We start from the raw sequence: 14,735 nt of genomic DNA on the forward strand, positions 1-14,735 counted from the left end.
AACGTGCCTCACTCTCCAGCTTACTGTCACCAGAACAAGATACTCGTACACTAACCAGCTGATAAAATACAATACTCTTGTTCAGAGAGAACTGTCTCTTATAATAGCCTGGCTCTTGCCCCCAGAGCTTTATTACCAAGAATAAACTTTATGAAAGGTTGCCATACATAAAGCAGACCTCCAGCTGCTCCTCTAAGCAAACATCAATGAGACTTGTGATAAGAGAGATTAAGTTGCTATCACGTCCAATGGCAGCCGGGAATTTCTCACCCTCTTCTCTCTAGCATGGCAAAGAGGAAGAAAGGAGGCTTAAACCACACATTCAGCAGCTTTCAGAGTGACTTACACAGGCTGACTGCTTTCAAAGGAAATAAAACAAACATGAAATAGGTTAAAAACTTAGCTTGAATGTTAATTAAAATACAACATTTTGCCACTTTCCTTGGGAAGCCAGGCCTCCTATGAACTCCTCCAAGGGGTGATCCCCTGCCCTCGGGGCAAAGCAGCCCAGGGGGAGGCCTGTGCACACCAGGAGGGGACGGCACAGGACAGAGACCTGCACACACACCGCCCGCAAAGACAGCACAACACACAGACAACTGTGCGGTCTGAACAGGAAACTGTGTAACTCACAAAATACAGAGAACAAAGACCACAGGGCACTTCTTAAAGTGTTTAAAGGAAACATGCTGGTAACATACTCTTAAAATACACAATTAGTTTTCATTCATGGATAAGAGCATAAATACTTTCTTCTGGTTTCAACACTTAAAATGCCACTGGATAGAAAAAGATGATAGCATGTCCTAAGATCCTGTAAAGAAAGGGGTGTGAGGCCACGAGGGACACAGCATTTGCCAAGTGCTCTTAATGCTGTCTTTCCCATACTGGTCAATCACCAACCAGAGAAGTTAAACAATTTCTCAAGTAAGGGAGGTAGTTTACCACCACTGATACATGGCAGAGCTAGGACGGGAACCTAAGTGTGAACCCAAAGTCAAAATCCATGCTGTAGCATATGATCCTGCCCCTAAACGCATTCACACTTGCAACTTCACTAGCACAATGCTGGACCAGAAGCTACACTCAGAAAGCAAGGGGGAGAGGCAGAACTGAGTTAGCTAATAGTCAGTTAGCCAAACTGACCAATTTCCAGTCAATTAGGGACGCCAGGAAGCATCGTTCTTAAAAGGGTAGTCAGTCAACTAACCTACGAACCCTTTCTTTCATCCAGAGAAAACCAGTTACCGCTTCAAGTATCTCTAAAATCACCTTTATACCCAAAGTTTCTAGCCTTTTGGTCAACCCTTTCTTTCATCCAGAGAAAACCAGTTACCGCTTCAAGTATCTCTAAAATCACCTTTATACCAAAAGTTTCTAGCCACTATCATCAGTTTTCCGATTTCATCATTTTGCTTTCTTCTCAAAGTTTTAAACCTCTTCCCCATTGCTATTCATGTCTCCAAGACTAGGAAAATCTTATGCAAACTCTTGAAGCACTCGCACAAATCCTTAGCAGCTGAGAAGACAGGAAGAGAGACTAAAACGTTTCCTGGTCTGCAGCCTCATCTTTAAACCTGCTGAAGGAACAGGAACGGCTCCAGGCACACGTCTTGAACTTGAACTTGCCATATAAATGCGGGAATGCTTTCCAAGTTCAACATTTTCAGTGTGGTCACCAAAACAAATTCATCTAGCAATATTGAAATTAAGTTCTACATCCCACTACTGACTTTCTGCTACTGTAAAAGTCCTGTTAGGAGAAATTCAACTTTAAAAAACTCCTCCTGTTTTGGAGTAGTTTCTGAGAATATTAAATTTACTCATTCCTCTCAAAGGGAATGTACTGTGAATAGCACAAAATCTTCTCTAACTAAACAGCTACATCTGTTTCAAGCATTCTCAGAACATCAGTTATTTCAGTGGCTCTAAGAAACCAATCACCATTTGCAGTGGGCCTACTTTCTGGGGTGGATCAGGGTCAGTTACCCAGGGGGAGAGAGAGGAGGGCACAATTCCCAATTCCTGACGTGTGCACATTCCTGAAGCAAGGGCTCCGGGCCTTTGCCTTCAGCATCTGGAGGCTACCGTGGTGAACGAGAACAGAGTAGAAATTCCACCTCGACACTGACACCTCAGCTGACAGGATCACCAAGGACAATCAACAACAATCCCAGAGGCACTGCTAAGTTCCTCAGTTCACCTCCTGGTCAGTCACAGTGAGCTGGAATCCTGTCCTGCACACAAGTCACCTGAGACAGAGAGTCGCTAAGTAAAATCAAAGTTACAAAGAGGAACCTGTTCAGAGTTGGGGCTGGGATGGTATTTCCAAGGGGCAGCCTCAGGTCCAACCTTTTCCCTATGAGTTCTGGCCAGACAGGCTGCCACATGACTTCCCCATGACCATCAGTGAGGCCCTCGCTGGACTGCCCATACGGCCAAAAGTGAGGCAGGAGAGGCTAACAAAATCCATGCAACTGGGGGTCGCTGGACACACAACGAATGCACGCCCTGAGGTGCCAGTGCCTCAACAGCAAAGCTCTTCACCAGAAGTGGGAGACTCCATCAACCTATAGAGGGTTTTGAGAGCATATTCCCAGGTATCTTTACCTTGGAAACTGTTAACGGAATCTTATCTGTAGACTATTTTCAACAGAGCTCTTCACTACATAAAGTCAAAACAACTCATAATGTATAATGATTCAAACATGCACATCTTTGAAGTTGGTAGCTTTATATAAACAATTAAACTAGAATACTACAATTAAGTGGAAGGAACATAGAATAGGATCTTTAGACTATAAAATCTCTAGACTACAGGGTCCAATTCAGTTGTCTTTTGCAATATGTATGTGGCTATACTGAATTCAAATAAAATTTAATTAAAATAAAATAAAAAATTCAGCTCCTCAGTCACACAAGCCACATTTCAAATACTCAGAAGCTGCATGTGCCACAGGCTGGAGAGTGAAGACAGAACATCTGCATCAACACAGCGACTTCTACCGACAGCACGGCTCCTGGAAGAAACCAGCACAATGCAGCACACAGCACACCATCCACACAGTCAACCTCCAGCACTCTGTATCCTGACTGTGTGGCTGTTCATTGGCACACAGAATGTCACAACTCGGTGGGTGAATAATGCATGGAATTTACTCCTCAATAAAGCTGATATGAAAAACTCCGAAGGAAAAATAAGAAATACCTAGGGCAGATACAGGAAATCCTTTCAGTGGAGACCTCACTGGGTCAGTCCCAGCAGGAGTGGGAAGTGAGCATGCACACACGCATGTGAGTCTGTGTGTGTGTGTCAGAAGTGGCAGAAGACATCCAGACACTGTGGAAGGGAAGGGACAGAGCCATGGTCCTCATTTCATACCACAAGTCACGTAACACACCCTGCTCACTGGGGGACCACTAGGCACCATCCATATAGAGACGTAAGGGGCAGAGCCTCAAAGACACCTTCCAAATGATTAAGGAAAAGGAACTAGGAAAGTGAAAAGATGACCCAAAACACTGAAAGGTTTAATACCTGAGAATCAGCTGAGCCAGGTACTGCCAACCCCAACTGGACACAAACTAAATCTCCCCCAGCTGATAAAGTCAGCAGCTCCAGCCAAGAACCACAGCTGACCACAGCCCACCACTCTCTAGACTGACTGGTTCTTATAGGCAACAGGAGACGGAAAGGTAAAAACTGGCCAGGCTCCCCAGAAAACTCAGGCGTGCAGTTACACCCGCTAGTCATAGCATGCCTTCACCTACTAGTACTGCAACACTTAATTTTCATGTCAGATATCATTTTCATATTTACTTCACACATTTCCAAATCCTTGTGAAAGGTTTATTAAAAATGGGATAAATGTTCAATAGAAGGGTAATGGTTAAGAATATTATGGTATATTAGCTTGTAATATTGGACACCATTAAATAGGATTATGAAAACTATACAAGGTTTATGAACTTATGATTATGAATCCTGGTAACACACAAAAACAGAATCAAATGAAAAAGCAAAGTACACTCTACCCACAATATGTACACATATAGAAGAAGGACTAGAAGAAAACATGAACAAACAGAAATTGCTTGATTTATCAGACTGTGCCTTTTTTTTTTTTTTAATGTAGATACCCATTACTGTTGCTGTAACAGTATTAGTGTAATACAAAATAAAACTTAAATATTTACAAATAGCACACTTACCACAGTGGGGTTGCCACTACTTATCAACTGGCTGACTTCATGAAAAATGCTTTTGCAGTCAATTGATTTATCTAATGATCCTCGTTTTACAATTACTGCTACTGCTAATAGAATCTGTTCCCGAACATACTTTTGGAGGCTGTAAAACATAAAAATCATTGTGAAAACTTTTACACAAATCCAATATAAAAATACTCCCAGATTCCTCACTGTGACTGCAGCTGCTGGCAGCACGGCTCACATAAGGTGGCGTGCTCCTGGTCACACACTGGTCTACTGCAGAGTCCGGGGCTCGAATCCACACTCCAGCAGTGACGGTTATATGACCCTGGGCAAGCCCCTTCACACTCAGAGCCTCAGTCTCCTCATGAAATGGGGGTAAGAGTAACAGGGTTGTCACAACAAGGATTGCCCACTCTCAGCTTCGCAGCCCATGCACACTAAGCGCCATGGCAACTCTGGGCAACCCTGCCAGAGAGACATGCTGTGGCCTCGTCTCCATCTCCATCACCGCTAATATGGAAAGCTAACGTGCTAGCTAGCCAAGACACAGCACTATGAAAACATACACACTCTTAAAAACCTATTTGTACAGACAGGAACACGAAAAAAGTCTTTGTATCTAAGTTCTGTTCCTCAGTGTGGTGGCAGAAACACCTGTCTCAGATGAAGCCTCCTACAAAGCCCGTTGAGCCACAGGGGCATACAGACTTAACTGTCTTTTCACAACCGTTTCTTAAAAGAAAGGCTTGGAAAACCTAACTCCGAACTCCATAACCCAGCCTCTAGAACTTCACACAGATTCAACAACCACGTGCCCCTGGGACAAAACCCAAACTCCCCAGCGGGGCTTGTGGCAGTAGGACCCGCCCCAGCCTCCCCAACCCCTTGCCATCCAGCACAAGAACTAACAGTGCTTGCTCTACTCTGAAAGGTGTCCCCGTGTGGACATAAAAGGTAGAGTCCCCACTTTTAAGGCCATTCCTGGGCCTCCCTCCATCTCAGCCCCTCCACTCACTCTCACAACTGCAGGGCCAGCCCCCTAAACACCTCTCTCTGCACCCAGCTGGTTATCCAGAGGAGGGCTCCCCACACCACACACAACACGAAGTGTCTATTTCTGCGGGGGTTAACTGTGTCTCCCTGGTTGGTTGCCATGCCGAACACGCTGCTGTGGTCCCACGGAAAAAGCACACTGCCTGCCACACAACAGGCATTTACCAGACATTCATCCAAATGAACAAACATATCTTGCTCTGTCAAGAATGAAGAGAAAAACATTCCTTCAAAATAGATCTGAAGGATTCATTAAGCAAATAAAAGCAAAGACCCTACTGTGTGCAAGAATGTGAGGTGACCAAGGGGAATGTTTGTACTTCTGGGGGACCCAACAGTTTGAAACAATGACTGCCACTAGAAAGCTACACAGAGCTAGTTTTAAAGCTCACTGCTGGGACTCTTTACGACCCCATGGACTGTATGCCACCAGGCTCGTCTGTCCATGGAAAAATTCCAGGCAAAAATACTGGAGTGGGTAGCCTTTCCCTTCTCCAGGGGATCCTCCCAACCCAGGGATCAAACCCGTGTCTCCTGCACTGCAGGCAGATTCTTCACCATCTGAGCCACCAGGGAAGCCCAAATCACTAGAGAACAATAATACCTAACATTTATTAAGTGCTTACAATCTGTCTTTATATAAACTAACTTCACAAAATAATACATCTAATCCTTACAATCTTTTGAGTAAAGTACAACTATTCACTCTATTTAATAATCAGACAACTAATACACAAAGACGTTAATTTGCCCAAGGGCACGGAGTTAGTAAGGGGCTCAAGGGGTACTCGTAGTCCCGTTCTCAATCACTATGCTATATGCCTCTAAAAAGTGTACCCTGCATTTCACTCATAGACTGGAGGAAACAATAGAAAAGAAAGGAAAACGGTGGTGCCTGCAGTGGGAGATATACAACAGCACGTATGTATTAGTCTACAGTCCCTAACCTGTAGCTCTCTACCCATGTGGCACACCAAAAGCTTTAACTTGACCCTGATCCACTCAGCACATTCTACAAAATTAAAACGTCTGTGACATGAAAGTCCAAAAGAGGCAGAACTGATTTAGATTAAACGAGACACAACAACTAAATACGACATATAATCTGTGGTTAAATCCTGAATCCAAGAGTAACCTACAAAAGATAAAAGGGATATAAGCAGCACTATTCAGACAACTGGGAAGGTCAGAATTATAGTGAATAATATAAATACAGAGTTATATCAAGAGCGCTGAGATGATCTAAGGAGAGTTGCACTGCGGGGTTTAGGGGTGGGAGTCACTGAATCGCTGGCTGAGCCTCTGCTAGGGAAAAGGCACGTGGCGTGGTCACAGCACTCCTCTTTCCACTTGGCTGAACACTTTTTTCCCCAAAAAGTAAATGTGGGAGACAATATATAAGTGAACTATTTCCATGTGGAACCCGACAATCAACTCTAAAATAGCCCCTGAACTCACTGGAATTATTATGGTGAGATGATTTTGGATAACACAAGAGATGACATGCACACACAACTGAAATCTGCCAAGCTGAAAGGCGGGGTGAGTGGGCATGTACGGGCAGGGAGGTGGAGACCCGTGATAAATGAGCAGCTCCAGGTTGGGGTGGGGGCCGTCTGTGTGTGTATATGGCGTGAGGGGGTGGACTGTGACATATGAGAGACTTCAGGGCAAGTTGACAGCAACATCCAAAAGGGTTCATTAAACAACAAATTTAAAGGAAGAAAAACAGCATGAAGGAGAAGAGAAAGGTCTGTAATAGGAGCGAGTTTTCCTTATGCTGTTAAAACTGAAACAAATAAGCCACACCCTCACTTGGAGACAAGCACCTTTGCTCATCCCTGGAACATGTTATCCTTCCAACCTGTGATACTAACAGGCTGAGTCACACTTGGGATTTTTCTCTTGTGCATTCTTCTACATGAAGCACTTACTAGCACTTTACTGAGTGCTAAGTACTGTGAACTCAGAGACTGCTAGTGAACCGAGCAGGAACAAAGCCACACAGAACACGCAGAAATATCTTTTAGGCTGTGTGCATCTCTGTCACCAAGACCAGCATCCTTAATCACCAGCAGTTCTCATTATGTAACAGTTCTTCATTGAGTGTGAAAATAAATATCTGTGCAAAAAAGTGTTCAACTGCACAAACTGCACACAATGTATGATGCCTCTCCTTAGGAGACTTGGTATTGAGGGGACTTAAAAAAAAAAAAAAGATATACAGTAAATTAATTTCTCCCAAAACCTGTATGGCCAGTAGTTTTCCTCATTTGTTTCTAAACCATACAGGCAATGAATTCACACAATCTTTAAAATTTTTAAACAATACAATGTGTATAATATAAAAAGAAAACTCACTCTCACCCTATTCCTCAGACCTGACCCCTCTCCACAGGAAACTTAAAAAGAATGCGGTGCTTTCGGCTCTACAACCTTCTCAACACTGCCGTCTCTATGTACATGTTAATGGTGCCTGACTTCTCCCAACCCTCATGGCTACTCACCTATGTCTTATAATATACACCAAGAACCAAAAGAAGCACAAGTATAAAGGATTTTCGACCGAGTCAAAGATCAACTTTTATTTATAAATAAAATTCTGGAACTAAACAACAAAAAGCCCTAACATCCAAGCACAATCTATTCAAAGAAATGAAACCCAGCGTCACAAGCTTATAGTAAAAACATCTCCCATCATTAAGTTCCAAAACAACCTATAATCACATGTACGTAAATTTTTAAGATATGAACCCACACAGAGTTTAACCATAAACATCAGTGACTGAAAAGCAAAGGAAAACCCAGCCTAAGGATGAGCTGAGAGCAGGTACTCACTGAGGCCTCTGCAGGACGTAGGTCAGGAGGAAGGTACGCAGGGACTCAATACTGGCCTTCTCCAGCAGAATCCACTCTCGGACCACAGCCTCCATGATGGCTGTGGCAGCTTGGAAGAGGACATAGTCCACTTTACTCGTTTCTGGGGAGGAAACCAGACACCATCTTTAAACAGCAGCCCACCTTCCCCTGCGCATTCTGCGTTTATTAATTTTAAAGAGAACTTTCAGACAAGGAAGGAGATGGTTACCTGTTCCTTTTTTATCCAGTGACCTTGCTCTAGCACCACAAAGAGGTTAGTTCCTCTCAGAAGACACCTCAGGCAGGTGGCAGCTAGTCACCGATCACAATTGTCACAAACTTTCCTCACCTCTCTTCAACTGTTACTTCCAAAGCATGAAGAACTAAAAAATAACACAGCTTTAACAAAAATAAAATAAAAATAGAAAGCAATCAGAAAACGTTCTAAGAGATTCTCACCCTGTGCAAAACAGAACTTTATATCTGCAGAGAATCTGACAAATGAGCCTCTGAACATTACTATCTGTGATGAGCCACGCTGTCAAGATATCTCAAGTTTGTTACGTAATTAAGCTTTGAGCAGGATGGCCCATCTCCAATAGCAAGTTCAGAAATGAGCACAATCACATTCAGGTTCTTTTCCTCAAAATGTTTAAAAAATAAAAAGGTCACATTTACACAAGGTGAGAAGTTCTTGTGAATTTTCTGATTGCAGTAGTGATCAAACTGAGTAAAATCCCAAAGCTACACTCAGAAAGATCCAGCTTTAATGAGCAAGTTACAGCATCTGCACTGAACCCGCTTCTGAGGGGAAACCAGACACCATCTTTAAACAGCAGCTCATCTTCCCCTGCGCATTCTGCGCTTATTCATTTTAAACAGAACTTTTAGACAAGGAAGGAGATGGTTACCTGTTCTTTTTTTACCCAGTGAACTAAAACTGAATCAGGAGAGTTAAAAAAAAAAAATAGAAAATTAACATACTGAAGAAACGCTTTACATTAATTTTCTATTTTTTTCTTTTATTCACCAACACCACTATTATTGGTTTCCAAAGCAGCAGCATCAAAAGGGAGAGACAGTCAAAATGAAGTCAAGAAAAAGTAGAAATTTTCTGAAGCTCTACAAAATAACCATCATGTGCAACCCATACAGAGTCTGATCCAACTCCGGGTTTCTGCCAAGATCACTGCACAGGAGCGCCTGAGGCCCAAGAGACACTTGTAGGCACAGAACAGTACCTACAATGACTTCTCAGAAGAGCATGAAGACACGGGCAGGCACATCATTTTCTCCGCTTTTCAAGTGCAGACCATTTACAAATATTACACGTGATCTCGACACAATTTTCTATAGAAGTGTTCAAAGAAAGGTATGCCTACGTCAATTCCTATCATACTAGGCTACAGTGAGGGGGTTTTGAAAATATCAAAACTAGTAAGAGGAATCAATCTGGACCTTTTTTTTTTATTAGTCCATGCCATTTTAACATGAATTCTAATCGAAATGGTAATCAGAACTCACAAAATTTTAGAAAACTTAAAATACAAGGAATAAAGCAATAGTGTCCAAAAATGTAAACCTATCCTAAAAAGAAGCATTTAAAGTTCTAGTAGGAAAAAAAAAAGTGTTTTAGTCAAAGAGGACTTGAAACAGAAACCAGTGCTATTTATTTAGCTCACTAAGGAGAAATACGGTACTGCCTCATAAAAGTAATTCAAATCATTTACTATAAACCTCTTCTTAAAACGATGGTTATTTGCCTATCTGCACTTTTCACTGCAATGTAAAGTTTTTAAGGACCTGCAATCCTTAACCACGGATTTGAACAGGGAAGCAATATTGTAGGGACTCACAGAATTTTAGAAACAGAACCCTGCAGAGATCCCCTAATTTGATACCTGCATGTCACAGCTGAAGAAGCTGTCGCACCGAGAGACAGAGGAGACTGAGGCCCGCGTGGATGGCCCTGTCTGTTGGGTGATGTGTGCCTGCCCTGAAAGCAGGTGCCAGGAGGCCCGGCAGGCACTCCTGCTTCTCATGACCACTGAACATGCTCCTGTCTAACTGTGCTTACAGTCTAGCCTTTTTCTTCCCTGTCCCCTTGTTTGCAACTGTAAGGAGACAATTACAGATAAATGACATACAGAAGTTTTCAAGAGAACTCTTTTCCTTAGGTAGCTGTTTGGTATCAAATGAAGATCTCTGTACTACTATTCCTGTAAGAAAATGTCTCTAAGAAAGGAGGAATCTGAAAAAAAAAAAAAAAAAGAAAGAAAGTCAGATTCCAGATTTAAAAGTAGTTTTCCTAACTTAATAAAAAGTTCCTTCTCATAAACACTGCCGTTGGCCTTCCTAAACTGCACTTAAACCTAACAGAAACATGCAGAAGACGGCAGCCAGAACTCTGCAAGCCTGCCGGCAGCAGGTGAGGCCTTCGCACACACAGGAGCCTCCGTCTTGCTCTCCGCTGAGATGCTCAAAACTGCAAGGTCCCTGTGCAGAGCTCCCGGCTCAGCAGGAATCACTAGCACTCTCAAGGGTGACTTCCCACTGACTAGGACACTGTCTGAAAAATGACAAGTTAATTTAAGCCACCTTAGCAGGAAGCTTTTACTTCCTACCACAGTAACTCTCTCCAATAACAATTACATAAATAAAATTCAGGTGCATCTTGTCGGCCATCTGAAACCAGACACAGACAGGAAGACTAAAGAGAAAGCGAAACTGAGGGCCGGGAGCACCAGCACTGCCTTCCGGCATCCAGAAAGTGCACTGCCCTCCCCGCTGGGGCTGCTGCCCAAAGCAAAGGCCACGTAAGCCTCATGGTGACACACGCACACTAACAGTAGTAAGGCTCGGATTTGCTCTCTCTCAGATGTCTCTGAGATGAAAAACGAGAGAAATCTTCTCCTGGAGAGCTCCAAAAGTGCGTGACCCACTCAGGTCTGGGGGAGATTTCTTCAACAAGAGCAGAACGCACAGGTTTCCCGAAGGAACATCTGACCCTACAAAACTAGTAAATTCCTAAGTGCCAAAGACTTCTGAGGCAAAAAAGTCAGAAAGTGCCCTTCTAACAAAACGCAGAAGCATGCAACATGCACACAAGTGCACACACACAGAAAAGAGCAAAGAAATTAAAGCTACAATGAAAAGAAAAGCTTAAGACGAGAAAGAAATGAGGAAAAATAAGAAATAACAAAACTTAAGAAAGAAGAGAGAAAGAAGAATTTTAAAAGGCCAGAAAAAGGAAGCATCCAAGAGAAAGCCTCCCCTTCATCAGAACCTATCACCCAGACACTCCACACAAGTGACCTATATCCCGAAACAAGAACGTGAAAACCCTGGATTGCGATCGACTGCCACGTGCGTGAGAAGTCTTCTCAGAGGAACTAACGTTTCTGGGCTGGTGGCAACTGGGTAAGGAGTTAAGCTTTCCGTGAAGTTCAGACGTCAACATTAATGTAACACCGGGCTTTGCAGTACATTAATGATTATGCTTGTAACACACGCACCCAACTTTTAAATAGTTATGTCTCAAAACCCAAAATGCTTTCAGTAGCGTGGCCAGAACTAGCAATACTATTCTTTCGAAATTTCTGTCAGGAAAACAAAAGTATTCTAAAACAAGCTCAAGTCATAACAAAGCAATAGTTCTTCATAAAATATACATACTCTAAAAAGGAAAGAGTGGTAAACAAATACACTCTAATAACATACTTATCACTGAGGCCGGTATTTCCCAGCCAGTACAGAATGATAACCGAGTCATGGCCGGAAGTCGGATGAGACACCACGGGGACCTGCTAACACAGTTAGGCCGAAACCTCGAAAGCCAGGCTTGGATCACCTGAGCTTTTCTCCCTCCACTGACACTGACAGCTTCAAGGCCGTAAGGATGAAGAAGCAAGGCTCCCTTCAACTCTTAATGATCTTCAGTTTTGCTTCTTTTAATTTAATACTGAGTTAAATATTCTCCACATGGTAACAAGTTTTCTTAGTGTCAGAAACAAATTCAACCAAGTATAAAAATTGACTACTCAAAAAAAACCAAAAAAAAACAAAACCTGCCTCATTTAGAATTAAAGGTGAGTATTAGACTGCTTCTCTAACTTAAGCTCTAACTCCTGGAGGGGACAGAGCCGCCTTTACCACAGCTGCCAGCTCCGCACAGAGCGCTTTTCAAAGGCTGTCTGACATGTGGTCACGTGGCAATGACCTTCACCTGACCTCTCGCCAAGTGCTTTCCCTTGTTGCTATATCTGCGCCTCACTACAACTTAACACGGTCAAGTCCATTTAAGGAAATGGCATCATTATGCCCATTTCACAGATGGAAAAGGCTCCGAGGGGCAATGAGACTTCCTGAGCTGCTTCCGGGCTGCAGGTACCCCGGTGCCCAGCCCTTCCACTGAAGGCCCTGACCCGGAAAGCACTGCGCACAGAGACCGACTGTGGGCTATTTCCCAGAGTGCTGGGGGCTAGCGGATTAGCCTTCCTAAAGCACAAGAACACAAGGTAGATTTTTCAGCTCCTAACACTCAACTAACCAATTCTGTAGTCATGGACACCTCAAACAGGCTTCCTTTCAGAGCCCCCAATAGGGATTACAAAAAATGATTCCAAATAAGAAAAAGAGCCAACAAAAATCAGGTCATAAAATAACTAAACAATGAAATCTCTCTTATAATAATTGAAAAATATCTAAGCGGCAAAGAGAATGCCATTTTTGAACAAGTTATAACTGCTGTTATTACTTTTAAAGGAAAGAGATCACTCTCTACGTATGTCAGATATAAGGTACAAACAAAACATTTTTTACAAGAGTAAAAAACTCAGTGTTTCATTTTATGACATACAATGAAGAACTCACACAGAACTGACTAATATTCACTACATGAACTGAGTACAAACTATTATATATGGTTTTTAAAAAACTGAAAAAAACAACTAAAAGAAACTGTAGAAATCTCCAAAAATAATCTTAACTTTAAAACACTGGGATGAATTACAGTGCATTTCCTGTAAGTGATATCATACTTGAAAACAATAGAAAAAACATTAGATTTTCCTCCCACCATTATAAGCCTTGATATTATGGCCAATAATAAAACAACTTATTGAGTGCGAAACTTAGAGAAGGAAAATCCAAAGCAAAACCAAAGTTTTCTCTCTGGCCTTATGGAATATCTTTAAAGTCACTCCAGTGGAGTGACTAATGGAAAATTTAACTGTACAAACCTGCTTATTTTTAAATGAATTCAAACATCTAAAGTTCAAGATAGAAAAATTAGGTATTTTTAAAGTAAACACACTTACCCAAAATATGCTTGCAAACTGCAAACGGTGATTTTGACTTCCTAAATGATAAGAATATATGCTCAGCATGCTGGCGCTGCTCAGTGTTAACCATGGAAGGTGGTGCCTTGAGAGTTAAACACAAACACAGAGCACACTTGTTTAATAAGGAGGCTTCAACAACAGCAATCCTTTTACCCACAACAAGAGAAAATATTTTTACTTTTGGAGACAACAGGAGGACAAATTCTTGCTTAGGAACTACAGTATTAAACATTATAATAAACACCTAAAATACATCTTCAAGAAAACAGAAGAAACTCCTGGCAAGGTTTCGATCAAGTTGCCTAACATTTTAGAAAGGTAGATACTTATTTTACATTTTTTGGTAAACTTTTTAAAAAACATAGCTAATAGTATCTTTTATTCCCAAATATACCATTCCATTTAAAGTGATGAAGTTCAAATCACTTCTAATAGGCACAGGTGAAACTGAATCCAAAGTTACTAAAACTTGATTTCTAAAAATGATCTTTTAAGATAGTCTGCTCAGGTCTTCAAGTTCCATTTTGTTCTAACAATATTTCTTTCAAAGACAGTATCTTCTGAACCAGCCTGACCTAAAACATACATTCCCATTCCACGGTTCGGTTATCTCTGACTTCACTGAGACCCATCTGAAGCTTAGAAGGAGAGACTGGCTTGTACAGCATACAGATTAAAATATCATATTCCTCAATTAGGGGAGTGGGGGAGGTGGCAAGAAAATAAACCTCTGTTGCTATAACCAATATACATCGGGGAAATCACTTCAAGTGTATTCAAAGACCTAGGAAGATGAAAAACATTTTGCCAGATACATTAAATCAATACTCAATATAAAGTCTATCAACTATGCAACATTAGTCACTCTATTTTCAGTTAAAATAGTTTTTAAAAATCCAAGAAAAGTCAACTAACTTTGATTCTCTTGCCTAAAGGAATTCTAATTAGCTAAAGCTAGTTCAGACTACTATTCCTAATGATATAGCACCCTCTACAGCTCTCCAGGTAAAAATGAAAACATTTCCACTAAAAAACTATGGTAATTAGAGAACAAGGATTATGCTGTACAGCAAAGGGAATTACAGCCCTTATCTTGTAATAACCTACAATGGAGTATAATCTACAAAAACACTGACTATACTGTACACCTAAACCAACACTGTAAATCATCTATGTATCAGTCTTTTTAAAAGAACTGTGTTACATTCAGTTCTGTTTTGTTTCTCCCCCTAATTTTGGCTGCACCAGGTTTCAATTGCAGCACTC

The 14,735-nt window shown here is 41.7% G+C and overlaps 1 protein-coding gene across 3 annotated transcripts in view; it reads right to left on the minus strand.

Annotated features, from left to right (window-relative positions):
* Positions 1 to 13,719, minus strand: part of XPO4 (exportin 4) — a 74,658-nt gene extending 60,939 nt beyond the window's left edge. The window contains exons 1-4 of one of the 3 annotated variants that reach the window (XM_010851186.1): positions 13,446 to 13,719; positions 8,357 to 8,510; positions 8,107 to 8,248; positions 4,213 to 4,351 (exon numbers count right to left, since the gene is read on the minus strand). In XM_010851186.1, the coding sequence (XP_010849488.1) occupies positions 4,213 to 4,351; positions 8,107 to 8,201 (234 nt within the window). In that variant the 5' untranslated portion in view covers positions 8,202 to 8,248; positions 8,357 to 8,510; positions 13,446 to 13,719. Of the gene's footprint in view, positions 1 to 4,212; positions 4,352 to 8,106; positions 8,249 to 8,356; positions 8,527 to 13,445 lie in introns of all 3 variants that reach the window. The other 2 variants (XM_010851187.1, XM_010851185.1) reach the window with 2 other exon arrangements.
* Positions 13,720 to 14,735: the final 1,016 nt, after the last annotated feature.

Source organism: Bison bison, unplaced genomic scaffold (genome assembly GCF_000754665.1).
Source record: "Bison bison bison isolate TAMUID 2011002044 unplaced genomic scaffold, Bison_UMD1.0 scf7180017864299, whole genome shotgun sequence".
NCBI lineage: Eukaryota > Metazoa > Chordata > Mammalia > Artiodactyla > Bovidae > Bison > Bison bison.